The 13,100-nt window shown below is 43.0% G+C and overlaps 1 protein-coding gene across 1 annotated transcript in view; it reads left to right on the forward strand.

The window, feature by feature from the left end:
* The first annotated feature begins 276 nt into the window (after window positions 1-276).
* TGFBRAP1 (transforming growth factor beta receptor associated protein 1) overlaps window positions 277-13,100 on the forward strand; it is a 39,256-nt gene continuing 26,432 nt past the window's right edge. Inside the window, exons 1-3 of the mRNA XM_075092345.1 lie at window positions 277-817; window positions 3,336-4,037; window positions 12,780-12,974. Coding sequence (XP_074948446.1) covers window positions 3,353-4,037; window positions 12,780-12,974 — 880 coding nt within the window. The 5' untranslated portion in view covers window positions 277-817; window positions 3,336-3,352. The remainder of the gene's footprint in view (window positions 818-3,335; window positions 4,038-12,779; window positions 12,975-13,100) is intronic.

The following is a 13,100-nucleotide window of genomic DNA, read 5'->3' on the forward strand; positions in this document are numbered from 1 at the left end:
CTGAGGCCACGCTGGCCCGGCGAAGGGGCCTCCGCCGCCCTTCCTCGCCTCCCCCTTCGGGGACAGCGCGCCGCGGGGGACGGGACCCAGGGACGCAGCTGGCCCGCCGCCAAAATCCGCCTCCCACGTGTGTCGAGGGGCTGCTCTACGTAGGCGCTGCCCTGATGTAGGCCCCGCCCACTCCCGGCCCCGCCTCGGTGGGCGGAGACAGCCGAGGCTCCACCCCTCCACACCCGTGGGCGACGGGCTCTCCCCCGACACGTGACCGGAAGGGTGCGGCGGCCCCTCTGGGTGCAGGCGGCCCGTCTGCCTTGCTCGCCCCTCCCCTCCGGGAAGCGGTGACGCTCGTGCAGGGCGGGGCCCGTGCCACACCGGAAGCGGCGCGTCCCCGCCCGCCCGCCGGCGGACCCCCGCGCGCCGCCAGGCCTGGGCGCTGACAGCGCGCCCTGAGGCGCCGCCCGCCCCGCCCCGGCCCGGCACCGGCACCGCACCGCATCGCATCGCACTGCTCGGCCTGAAAGCGGCTGGCCCGGCTCCCGGTGTGGCGGCGGCGGCGGCAGGTGCTGGAGGAGGGCGAGCGGGAGGGCGAGGCGTGGGGGCCGGGCGCTGCCGGGCCTGATTTGCGCCGCCCGGGCCTGTGAGGGGATGGGGGCGAAGTGAGCGGCTGGCGGGCGTGTTACGGTCGCTCCGGCGTTCCCGTCCTCCCCGGGGGCTGGCGCGGGCGGCCCCGGCGCCGGAGCGGGCCGCCGCAAACAAAAGCTGCCCTGAACCTCCGCTGGTGCTGCCTCGGGTCTGCGGAATCGTACCGGAGGGCTGGGTAGGTCTCGCACGCAGTTAATCGCGTGGGGTGAGGGAACCTGGCTGCGTGAGCGAGCGGTGGGGAGGCGGGGCGGGCAGGGTGCGGGTTTGCAGGGCAGCGGCAGGCGAAATGGAAATACAAAGCAAGGTGTTACTTAACAGAAGTGGGGGAGAGCTGCTTTCCACCTCTCCGCGGAAACGAGTGCCCGCGGGGTTATTAGTGCCCTTCAGAAAATAAAATTTAGTAGGCTGATAACTTGATTGCCTATTGATTATTTTTTGACAGCAGACATCCCCATTATCTGGTTTTCCGGAGTTCTAAACAGCTAAGCAATGGCATGCTGACTTCTGTTTGTAACTCCGGGGTGGCCTCTTGCACTTTAAAGGGACAGCGTGTTCTGCGGGTCCTGTTTCTGTGCAGTGCGCGCAGGCCCCTAAGCTTTTATAAGTGAGAACAAAATAAATGTTAAAAAAAAAAAAAAATCGCATGCAGATTATGCGTGTTGATGCGGGTTGTTTTGAAAAGCTTTTTTGACGGCTTTTTTTTCTAGCATGAATGCTTGGATTTCTTTGCTAACAGACTTACGTAGTACTACGCTATTTTTAGTTCTTTCGGCTCGAGGATTGTAGATCCGTTTTGATTTCTTTTATGCTCTTACTTTTTATCTACTTTGATTTAATAAGTTTTTTGGAGGTTTTTAATGGTCAGGAGCAAAGTTCTATAGCTCTCCCAATGGCATGCATTAACATTTTACCTCGGGCTACAGGAACGTTAAGTTGTCAACAACTTCAGGTACAAAAACTACCTAACCTCTCTAGAGGATGGTTTATCACTTCAGGCTACACACAGGCTCTTAAAAATGGTTGGGGTTTTTTTTTTTGGTAGTCGACCTTTGGGCAGCCCTCTTTAACTTGATGTGCTGTGTTTCTCTTGATAACGTTGGAGGGCTGCCTTGCCGGAGACTTGCATTATTTTGCCTTAGGCTATTTCTCTGGTACTTCCTGGGTTTGGGTTTTCTTGTTGAAGGTCAGAACGCTAATTTACACCCCAGGTGAGGATGCAGTTTGAAAATGTCGTGGAAGCTCAAACTAAAATCTCTTTGCCAACTTGCTATTTTTTTCAGAAGTTAAAAAAGATCACTACTGTTTGTGTAATGTGATTTACTTCTGGTTGTATTCTTAGTTTGATCTCATTTTATCCAGTGGTTCCTTCAGAGTTGTGCACCTTACCTTCTCTCACTCCATTTGGGAAATCTTTGCTGTGGTTTTCAGTGTTTTCTTGCAAAAGCAAAGGGTTTTTTTTACATGTAATAACTTGAAACTAAATTCATTTTGACTATAGTTTCAGGATTGTTCACAAGAGCATCTAGTTGATGTTGGTCTCTCTGTTGGTCCACAGAAATTTCATTTGATGTTTTATATCTCCATTGTACACGTGGACTAGAAGTAATTGTATGTATTATTAAATCCATTCAAGATTTTCAAGGTTGTGTCTTTCCCTGTGTTGGCTAAGTGGTTGTTACAGACCAGTCATGAGAAATTAAAAGGTGATTAAACAAGGTCAGCCATTTCTCATCTGCTGTTCTTTGGAGTGTTGAGCACAGCTGTCTGCTGGTTTTTTTAAAAATAACACAAGTCTGGAGTACAGCAGAATTACACCGACTGCTATTAAAACACTAATAATTGTTTCATAAATTACATCTGTCCCTTGGCTGTGCTTGGTTGCAAAACAGTAGGTATAGTTTGTAGAGTGAATATTAGAAGTGCTGCTTAGCACTTAAAGACAGACTTTTGGAATGGTTGTGATAGTAGAGAAGAGAAACTTTTAATTTCTGTGAAGTTGCGTCTGGAGCTTAATGAATGCTTTGTGGACCATGCTTCCAAATTTGCTGTGTGCCATTGCTTTATAATTCCTGGTGCATGTAGTCCAATACAGAGAATGTGTAAGCAGCACTGAATGAAAGAGACACTTTGTAGATATTAAAAAAAACCCCACAAACCAACAGCTTTTTTTTGAGTTGGATATTTCTGGATATTTCACTAAGAGAGTATGTACTAATAGACCTAAATTGAGTGTAAAGCAACATGAGATGTTAACTTGTATCACTGAATGCCTTGTGGCTTCTCAAGAAATGGGAGAGCCGAAGCTTGTTTCTTTTCATATGCAGGTGATATAAGCTTGTACATGACAGGTTTATAAATCACTAAGCACTGGCAGCTTGTAGTGCCAAAGTATCAGAGAGCCAGTAATATGCTGGTCACTTGTGGGGAAAGCATCACTTCAGAACAGCCGAGTGGTGTTGTGAATCTACTTTGGAATAGACTTGAAGGGGAAGTATAGAATTCGGTTCATTTCTGTGGTTGATATTGTGCTCATTCTGGCTTGTGTGATTGGGTCAGAAATACAGACCAGTAAAAACGCAACAGTGAAGTTTTTGTATTGATGACTGTTAAATTGCTAACTCTGATATTTGATTATGTGTGTGGAGGTAAATAGTGGTATGTTTTGTTGGTTTTTTTTTTTTCTCTTTAATCAGATCACCCAGAAGACACAATGAGTGTTAAAGCTTTCAAGCTCGTTTCTGCTGTTGAGCGGGAGATGTTAATGGGAGACAAAAATTACATCAACATTGAATGCATTGAGTGTTGCGGAAAGAACCTCTATATTGGAACCAATGACTGTTTTATCTATCACTTCCTGTTGGATGAAAAGATCTCAACAGCTGGCAAAACAACTTTTGCTGCCACCAGACAACTGCATAAATACCTGGGCTTGAAGAAGCCTGTGAGTGAGTTGAAAGCAGCCTCTGCCCTCACCAGGCTTCTCGTACTTTGCGACAACACAATAACACTAGTTAACATGATGAACTTGGAACCCGTCCCCACTGGTGCTAGAATCAAAGGAGCTGTGACATTCGCGCTGAATGAAAACCCTGTGAGTGGGGATCCTTTCTGTGTCGAAGTCTGCATTATCTCAGTCAAGCGGCGGACCATTCAAATGTTCATGGTGTTTGAAGACAGAGTCCAGATAGTGAAGGAAGTGTTTACTCCAGAGCAACCCTGTGCTGTGGCAGTAGATGGTTATTACTTATGTCTTGCCCTTACTACACAGTATATCATTTTGAATTATAATACCGGCGTCTCCCAGGATCTATTTCCTTATTGCAGTGATGAGAAACGGCCAATTGTGAAAAGGATAGGCAGACAAGAGTTTCTGCTGGCCGGCCCCGGAGGCCTAGGTGAGACTAAGGATTGTAATTTTTTGCCATTTTTTTAACTTCTCTTGCTTAATTTCTTTCAGTTTGGGAAGCAAAGCTTAACTAATTAAGTGTTGTGCACAATAATGATAATTTTCTTCACAGGGCTATACTGGAATGTTGAGATAGAAAGGTAGATGGTAAATTTTTGGTACCGAGTATTATTACAACTCTCCTTTTTTTTTTAACGCACAAAAATCTGAGTGTTTGTATTTTAATTGTGTCTGCAGAAAGCTTCATTTCTGTATACACAGCTAACAGTAGTAGTATCTTGTGGCCCAGGGTAAAAAAATTGGTTGGTACCAAGTGAAACTTCGGAGGCTGATGGCCTTTCTGTAGTGACTAGCCAGACTGGGTTTGAGGAGCCCCATGTTGCTATAAAATTGTTAAATTAGTGTAAATGAGTTAATTTTTTCCTCAGCTGCTATTCAGATGAGTTCATACAAAGTCCATTTTTATAGATTGTAACAGATTCATGAATAGGCATGTTGTACTACAGCGCGAGTAAGAAATGTTAGTGGAAGTAAACTGTATCCTGACTTCTGTAGAAATAAACCCTGTCCTGACTAGATATCAGATACTACCCAGCTTTTATGCTCCCATCTGCTTATTTTTTTAAATAGTATTTTTTCAGCTCTGTATTACAGAAAATGATAGTTTCAGTATCGCAAAGTCAAGGTTAGATTGTGTGAAATAATGTTCTTTTCTAATAGACAGGTGATTGTACGGACTACTCTTGCTGTAATCTGTCTAAACCAACAATATGCTGTAAAGTCAGTCATCTTGAGCTTTTTTTGGAAAAGCAGCAATATCCTAGAGCTGACAGACCACAGGCAGAATGTTTTCATGCTGTTTGCCATATGACACTCCACTTAGGAGACTCAGTTTATGTGTATTCCCTGACACATTAGGAATAGCATGACACAAAGGTCACAACTATTTAGGCCCTTAATTCAGGGATCTGCATGGGCTTTGGTTTTTTAATGTAAATTCCAAGGAGATGCAAGAGTGCAATCAGTTGTTTATGTTGAAGTTTTGTCTTGTGACCAGGATGTGAGATGTACATCAACTCCACAGTTTTTCCTTAAAGAAGTAGACACTCATTAGAATATCAGTGTATGCAAATTAAAGATGTTCCAGGATGAACTTGTTTTTTCAGCTGTAGGGCTTTTCTAAGTCGTCTTGGTTGCCCACTCCTTATTAAAACTGTTAGTTACTTGAAATGTGGGCTTTTATTTGTGGACACTGATAGTTTTAATGGTGCTATGAAAGTCAAAATTTGTGAGTTGACAGTCTGAAAGTATTCCCTTTTGACATGTTTCTAAGGAGATCCCATTCTTACTTTAAACTTTATTTATCTTTTTAGGAATGTCAAGCCAGATTCTGTTCAACTGGTTCATTTTTGATTTAAGAAGCATAGATACACTTTCAAAAGCATAATTGTATTTAGTCAGAAAGCAGAATTTTATTTAGTCTGACTTTTCCTTTTATCTGGTGTTCTGGAAGAGAGCTATACAGTAAGACCTTTACTCATAAAATCCAACATCCCTGTGTAAGTAGATTGTCCTGGGGTTAAAGTATCAGATATGTGGCATCTTAAGCAAATACATTTCTGCAGCTCTAAATGTGCTATAAACTTCCATTGTTCGCATAATCCAAGCAAAGTCTGCCTTGTATTAGCTCAGAAACTTTAAAAAGACTGCTTGCCATGGTTTGTATGGTTTTTTATTGCCTAATTCAGCTTATGGGTTGTTTTTTTTAATAATTTTAAACAATTTTTAATCATTTGTTCTCTGTTCTTCTCCCTGCTGTTTTTTTGATTAGTACTATTCATCTTGCTGTTCTTCCTTGGCAATATTCTTAGTGTCTTTGACACTTGTCTCTTTGAAGTTGCGAAGATGGTTGAGCATCTTTATATTATAAAGGCATTGTATACATTAGCATTTGAGGTAGGCCTCTGCTGTAAAGTGAATGGACTCAAAAAGGCTTGATTTAAGTCTTCAATTCTAATTTTGGTGTGCTTTTGTATGTCTTATTGGTTAAGACATGTTTGTTTGGCAGTTAGTAGAACGTCTATGCTAAATTCAGCCTCTTTTACTGAGGTGGATGTATTCTGCATTAATAAATCAGGCTTTATAGCATTTGAAGTGACATTTATGTAGATTAATTTGCTTTTGAATTAAGACTGGAATTTAGAATGGCAGAAATCAACTGCTTGAAGTGGTAATCATAAAGTAAAACATCTTTGAGTTTCTTGGGTATGTAACCTTTTTCCTTACCTGGACCTTTGTGTTTGAAACTGATCATTATAATTGTTCATAGCTGATCCATAGACTTAGCCATTTGGTACTTTGGCTCTGCTTGCAGTTAGCATATAGCTCATTCTTTCAAAGGGAGGAGGAACTTAATTTTTGATGCATCTTTATTCTGTCCAGTAATTCATTCAGAATTGAAAACCAATTCTTTCTTATTATGTATGAAACTATGCTTAGCAAAATTCAGTTTTTCATTTCATGAAACTCTTGTTGCATGTTTCTAACCAGATTTCCTGCTGTACAGAGGCTTTAAGCTTTTAAAATTTCAGCAAACAGTCCTTGTGTATTGGCACAGGGCATGCTTCCTAGCACCAGCTGGAGCAACTACCCCAAAACATCAGAGACCTCAACTCAGACTGAGCTCCCAAGGGAGGGTGCAGTTCTTCAGGTCTAGAGCTGAAGGAAGTGCCTGGTGCCTTTTGCTGAGGCTAGGGCAGGGGAAATTTTGTCCTTGCCTGCAGGAGACGCGTGCTTCGTTGAGAATTTGTGTTGCCAAGTAAAGGAGATGCAGGAGGAGGTCAGCAGAGTGCACAGCATCAGAGGTGACAAAAAGGAAACAGAATCTTCTCCAGGACCCAGGTATGAGCCCAAATGCTGAACTGCACTGAGGAAAGGGCAGGCTGAGTCTCTGCCCTTTGAGTCTTTGATGGCAAAGGCAAGAAGCCTGTGACTTCTCATAAAAGGAAGAAATCTCCTTCTCTGCTTGCAGATCTGCATCTATAGAATACGTTTGGTGCTCTGGTAGCCGATGAGAAGCAGGAAGCTCTTCCAACAAATCATCTGAGCCTGTATAATGCAGTAGCACCAGGAGGAATTAGCAAGTAATAATAGCATGAGACTCCCTCATATAGGAGATGGAGGCTTTCTCATCAATCCTGCTGGTGAGGAAGAACAGCTTGAGGAGGAGTGGGTGGATCCATGCAGGTCACCAACTGGTTGCACAGCTTTTGGTGACAAGGGATTTGGCTTTTATGACTGTGGGCCCCTGTTTAAGGAAGAGATGGGATCCACCAGGCCAAGTGAGGCAAAAGTACTCTTGCGAACAAGCTGACCAACCTGGTGAGGAGGATTTAAAGTAGGATTGGAGGCTGTCAGATGAGTTTGCAAATGAAGAGTAGGATGATGTGGATGAGAGACTTCGTAATCAACAAACAGGGCTGAAGAGTCCCCACTTCAGGCATATATAGACAGAGAAACATGTACAAAACAACACGATGGTGAAAGTGCTCTTACTTTTTCTGGGAAACCAGCACAGCTATATGTTAACAGCTGAGGTGTGGGTTACCCATTACATGAGAGCAGCAGAAGGGTGTGGTGTGGTGCCTTGGGACAAAGGAGGAGGCAGGTGAGAGTTTATGGATTAGAGTTAGAGGGCAGACTAACACGGGTGACAATGTGGTGAATGTCTGCTACAGACCACTTCATCAGGAAGAAGATGTAGGTGAGGCCTTCTTCAGATAATAGGAGGAAACCTATATTTGCAGGCCCTGGTTCTTAGGGGGCACTTGAACCATTCCAGTACCTGCTAGAGGGGCAGCACAGCAGGGCACAAGCAGTCCAGAAGATTTCTGGAGTGTACTGGTGTTAACTTTTTGACACAAGTGACTGAGGAGCTGGTGAGGGGATGTGTTCTGTTGGACCTGGTTAGGGATGTGAATGTCAGGGGAGCAACCTTGTTGCAGTGTCCATGTGATGGTGAAGTTCAGGATCCTGAGAGGAGAGAACAAGGCAAAAAGACCACAAGCTTGGACAGCAGACTTTGGTTTGCTTAGGATCCTGTTTAAAAGAATCCCATTGGATATGGTCCTGGAGAGAAGGACTGTCTCCTCCAAGTTCAAGAGTGGTCCATCCCAATGAGCAGAAAAACAAGCATAGGTGGCAGGAGGCCTGCATTAATGAACAAGCAGCTCTTGACTAAACTCAGATATAAAAAGGAAGCAAATGAGGTGAAAGCAGGGCTAGGTGACCTGGGGGGAATATAGAGACACTGTCCAAGAATGTGGGGATGGGGTTAGAGCAGCCAAAGTCCATCTGGCATTGATGCTGCTGAGCACCATGGAGGGCAACAAAAAGAGCATCTACAAGCATACTGGCAGCAAAGGAAGACTAAAGGATGCCCACTGCTGAAGGGGGTGAGAGACCTGGTGCCAAAGGACATGAAAAAGGCTGAGGTGCTTAACGCCTTCTTTACCTCAGTCATTACTGGTATGATCTTCCTTCAGGAATCCTCAGACCCTAGGTGGGAAAATCTGGAGCATCAGAAACCTGCCACCAGTAGAGAAGGATCAGGTTACGGAACATTTAAATAAACTGGACAGACAAATCTATGGGACCTGATGGGGATGCATCCATAAATGCTTGAGAGAAGCGGTCAATGTCATTGTGAGGCCACTCTTTATTATCTTTGAAAGATCATGATGATCAGGGGACATTCGTCAGGACTGGAAGAAAGGATCCAGGGAACTGCAGACTGGCCAGCCTTACCTTGATCCTCGGAAAGGTGATGGAGTAAATCCCAAAGCCATTTCCAAATGTACAAAGGACAAGAATGTGATTAAGAGTAATCAACATGGATTTACAAAACGGAAATTGCCTGACCAGCCTGACAGTCTTCTATGGTTGCATGCCTAGCTTGGTGGATATGGGGAGGACAGTGATACTATGAACTTCAACAAGGCTTTTGACTGTCTCCCCTAACATCCTTGTAGACAAACAGATGAAGAATGAACTAGAGAAACAGTGAGGTGCATTGAAAGCCTAGCTTAAAGGTCTGTAGTCAGCAGCACAAAGTCCAGCTGGAGGCTAGTCGCTAGTCCTGTACACCAGAGGGCTGATAGTGAGCTCTGTACTAACATCTTCATTAACAACATGGATGGTGGGGCAGAGTGCAGCTTCAGCAAGTTTGTGGATGGTACAAAAGTGGGAAGAGTGGCTGATACGCTAGGGGACTGTGTTGCCATTCAGAGGGACCTTGACAGGCTGGAGAAATGAGCTGACAGGAACCTCATGAAGTTCAGCAAAGGGAAATGTCAAGTCCTGCACCTAGGGAGGGACAGCCCCATGCACCAGTACAGGCTGGTGGCCAACTGGCTGGAAAGCAGCTTTGCAGAGAGGGACCTGGGGGCACTGGTGGGCAAAGTGATCATGAGTCAACAATGTGCCCTTGTGGGAAAGAAGTCCAACAGCCTACTGGGCCTCATTTAGTGGTGGGCTTGGTAGTGTTAGGTTAGTGGTTGGACTTGATGATGTTAAGGGCCTCTTCCCAACCTAAATGATTCTGTTAGGAAAAGTGCTGCCGGCAGGTTGAGAGAGGCAAATTTTTTTCCCCCTCAGTCCTGGCGAGACCATGTTTGGAGTACTGGGTCCAGTTGTGGGCTCCCTTGAATGGCATGGACATACTGGAGTAAATCCATGGAAGGATCAGAAAGACAGCTAAGTCATCAGAGCACCTTGTATGTGGAGAAGCTGAGAATGTTGGGACTGTTCAGTCTGAAGAAAAAAAATGTTTGTAGAGATTTTGTCAACATGTATGAGGAGGGTGAAGAAAACAGAGCCACGTCTGGCAGTATTGTATCCAATGTAAAGGATGAGAGGCAGTCAGTACAAACTGAAACACAGGAAATTCTATGTAAACATAAAAAACCAAATTTCTCATTGTGATGGTGGTCAAACCAGGAAAAAGGTCTTGAAGAGGATGTGGAGTCTTTGTTCTTAAAGATACTCAAAACCTGACCGGGTGAGGTCTGAGCAACCTGTTCTAGTTGACCCTGGTTTGAGCAGGGAGATTGGACTAGACAGTCTCTGGAGGTCCCTTCCTGCTTTAACTATTCCACCACTTTAATGAGTAAAATAATACAAATCTTAAATTCCTGATTTTTAGTTTATTCCTTTTGCTTTTCCAAAATAAACTTCTCAGTGGTGCATGGTTTGAACAGTTGTATAGTGATTGAGTAGACTACAAATGGAGTTGGAGAACTAAGCCTTATGACTTAAAACAAGCACACAGGTACTAAGCAGAGAATGATTCATAGAAGGTTATGCAGTGCTTTTTCTCATAGCTGGTGACGGTGCATAAAGCAGGGTAGTCAACAGTAACCAGCATGTTCCCTTCTTGTTTTCACCCACTCAGTGTTCATGCTGTCAACTTTTACGGTAACTGAAAGTTTTCATATTCCTTTTTAAACAAGTAGTAGTAATAATAATAATAATGAAGTTTCACTCCATTTTTTAATAGATATTTTCACTAAGAAGGTTTTTGTTTTAAAATGAATAAAATCTACAGTCTGTAGCAGAAAATGCTGAGTAACCTGATCTAAGTTGGTCCTGCTTCAAGTGTGGTGGGGCTGGACTGCATGTCCTTCAGAAGCCCCTTCCGAGTTAAATTATTCTGTGATTCTATAAATTTCTGTATCTCTTGGCGCTGAAAACAGTATAACTGTGTTTTGGGTAACTATTGGAACATATTGATAGTGTATGCATTTTTAATAAGGAATTGATTACTGGCTTCATCTCAGTTTCATCAGACTCATTCCTATACTATAAAAAGGCCATAGTTTATGATTGTAGTTGTCATGTTTATTGTACTCTTTAGGTGAGAGCTGGATGAAGACAGAAAATGCATCATTCTATCACAGAAGCCCTAGCTGTTGAGAGCAGAGGGATGTAGAGAGATACTGACTTAGAAAAGTCCTGTGCATTGCTCTGCCTACCCTTCTACTTCCATAAATTATTTTTTTTAAACTTACCTAAAAGACAGTTCTGTCATTTAAAAAAAGTTTTTAAAATCAGGTTTTTATAATATTTTTTTGAAAATGTCAGAGAAATAGAAAATTTTCATAATTAATTTTTCAAATATAATTAGCCCTGAATTTACTACGGGTTAGTATGTGTTTAACTCAAATTTCCTCCCACTTTTTGAAATGGGATTATAGCACACAGTAACAACTGGAAGGCATTAAAAAATGATAGTGCAGTCTGCCTGCCACTTCTGCTCTGTAATAATATCAAGATCTATAGAGGAAATTGGCAATTGTATATTATGGCGCAAAAAAAAAAAGTATTTTCTGTAAGGTGCTCTGATTGAAAAGCTGATCGTTACAGTGAAAATGCAAAGAGCATTACTTGCTAATAGTCAGATGCAAAATTTTAATTTTGTGTTGCACCCTTAGTCAAGGCAAAGGGCTGATCATTTATTTCAAAGCTGCTATAAAGGATCCAGAAGCTTAGTCTCTACTCTGTAGTTCTGTAAAAGTCTACAACTGTCTGTTTTACTTGCCCCGCCTCCAAGATAGTCCTCCTACCCAGCCACCCTTACCTCATTATCCTCTGTTTGCAAGAGATTTTGTAAATTGAATAATGTAATCGTTTAATCTCCTCTGTTGTTTCGAGCTCAGATTTATTCCACCAGCTGTCAAGTGGCTTGTTCCTGCTGAAGTACAATTTTCATGGTGTGTCTTTTTAATGGCATGAGAATATTGGTTTTAAGGGGTATGCATTCATGTTTAGAGCAGAAGTTTAGTAGTTCTTCAGTGTGGCTCAGCTGGCAAAAGGTTACTGAACTAGGTCTGAAAACTTTTGTCTGGAGTTTTTCTTAAATTAATGGCTCAGGAGGAATTGGGGAATACCAAGTAGCATAAATAGAACCAATGGCGTGTGATCCAAAAGCAAGTCAAACTTCTATTAATCTGGGAGAAGGAAGAACAACAGAAAAGACAGAGGAAAGATAGAGGCAAAGAAAAACACAAGTTAACTGAATATTTAAGATGGGTATTTTGAAGACAGCATAGGAGATACCATTGGGATACTAAAAAAACCTTTACACTGTGCTTGGCTTTTGGGAAAATATGCTTTATATGCAGCCTTTGCATTTTTTTCAAATGATTGGAAACACAGATGCCTCGCAGGAAGTGACCTGTCCCAAGGAGCCGCACCCTCATTCTGTGACAATTTTGCTGTAGCAAAAGTGAAGTGTAAGTAAATGACTGTTAACTAAAATGCTTCTTAGGCATTTGACACTACAAGCAATAAATATGCCTGTGTTACCAGATAGGTCAGGCAATGCAGGTCTGAGGCTCCTACTAAGGCAGTATTGTTGGAATGCAGGGTCTCACTAAATATTACTGTTTTGAAATGAATTCAAAGTACATGTCATAATTCTTATAAAAAAATCTGACAGTAAACTTGAATAATTCCTCTCTTTTCAGTTTTTGGTGTTTCTGTGGTGAAGGAAAAAGAACAAAAAATTTGAACTGAACTAACCAACAGGTCTGTAAGGTCCAGGGAGGTGTGATGCGCTGTCATCACATGCCACCTGATACCACATCTGTACCTTGGTACCTACACTTCATATTGGGAAAACAACAGCGTTCAACTGGCCTGAGCCTCAGGCTTTCTTTTTCCCTTTTTGTAGGCATGTTTGCAACTGTAGACGGCATTTCACAGCGTGCCCCTGTGCACTGGTCAGAGAACGTGATTGGAGCGGCTTTGTGCTTTCCTTACGTGGTTGCTCTTGATGATGAGTTCATTACAGTGCACAGCATGCTGGATCAGCAGCAAAAGCAAACACTGCCTTTTAAAGAAGGTCACATTCTACAGGATTTTGAAGGTATTAAGAATGACGCTTTTTTTGCTTCAGTAATTCTGGAACAACCGCCGCTATGGGCACAGTCACTTCAGTTTGTTTTTTAAACAAAATATCTAGCAAGGATGTTGCCTGTTGAAACTTTTCTTG

This window comes from Phalacrocorax aristotelis, chromosome 1 (genome assembly GCF_949628215.1).
Source record: "Phalacrocorax aristotelis chromosome 1, bGulAri2.1, whole genome shotgun sequence".
Taxonomy (NCBI): Eukaryota; Metazoa; Chordata; class Aves; order Suliformes; family Phalacrocoracidae; genus Phalacrocorax; species Phalacrocorax aristotelis.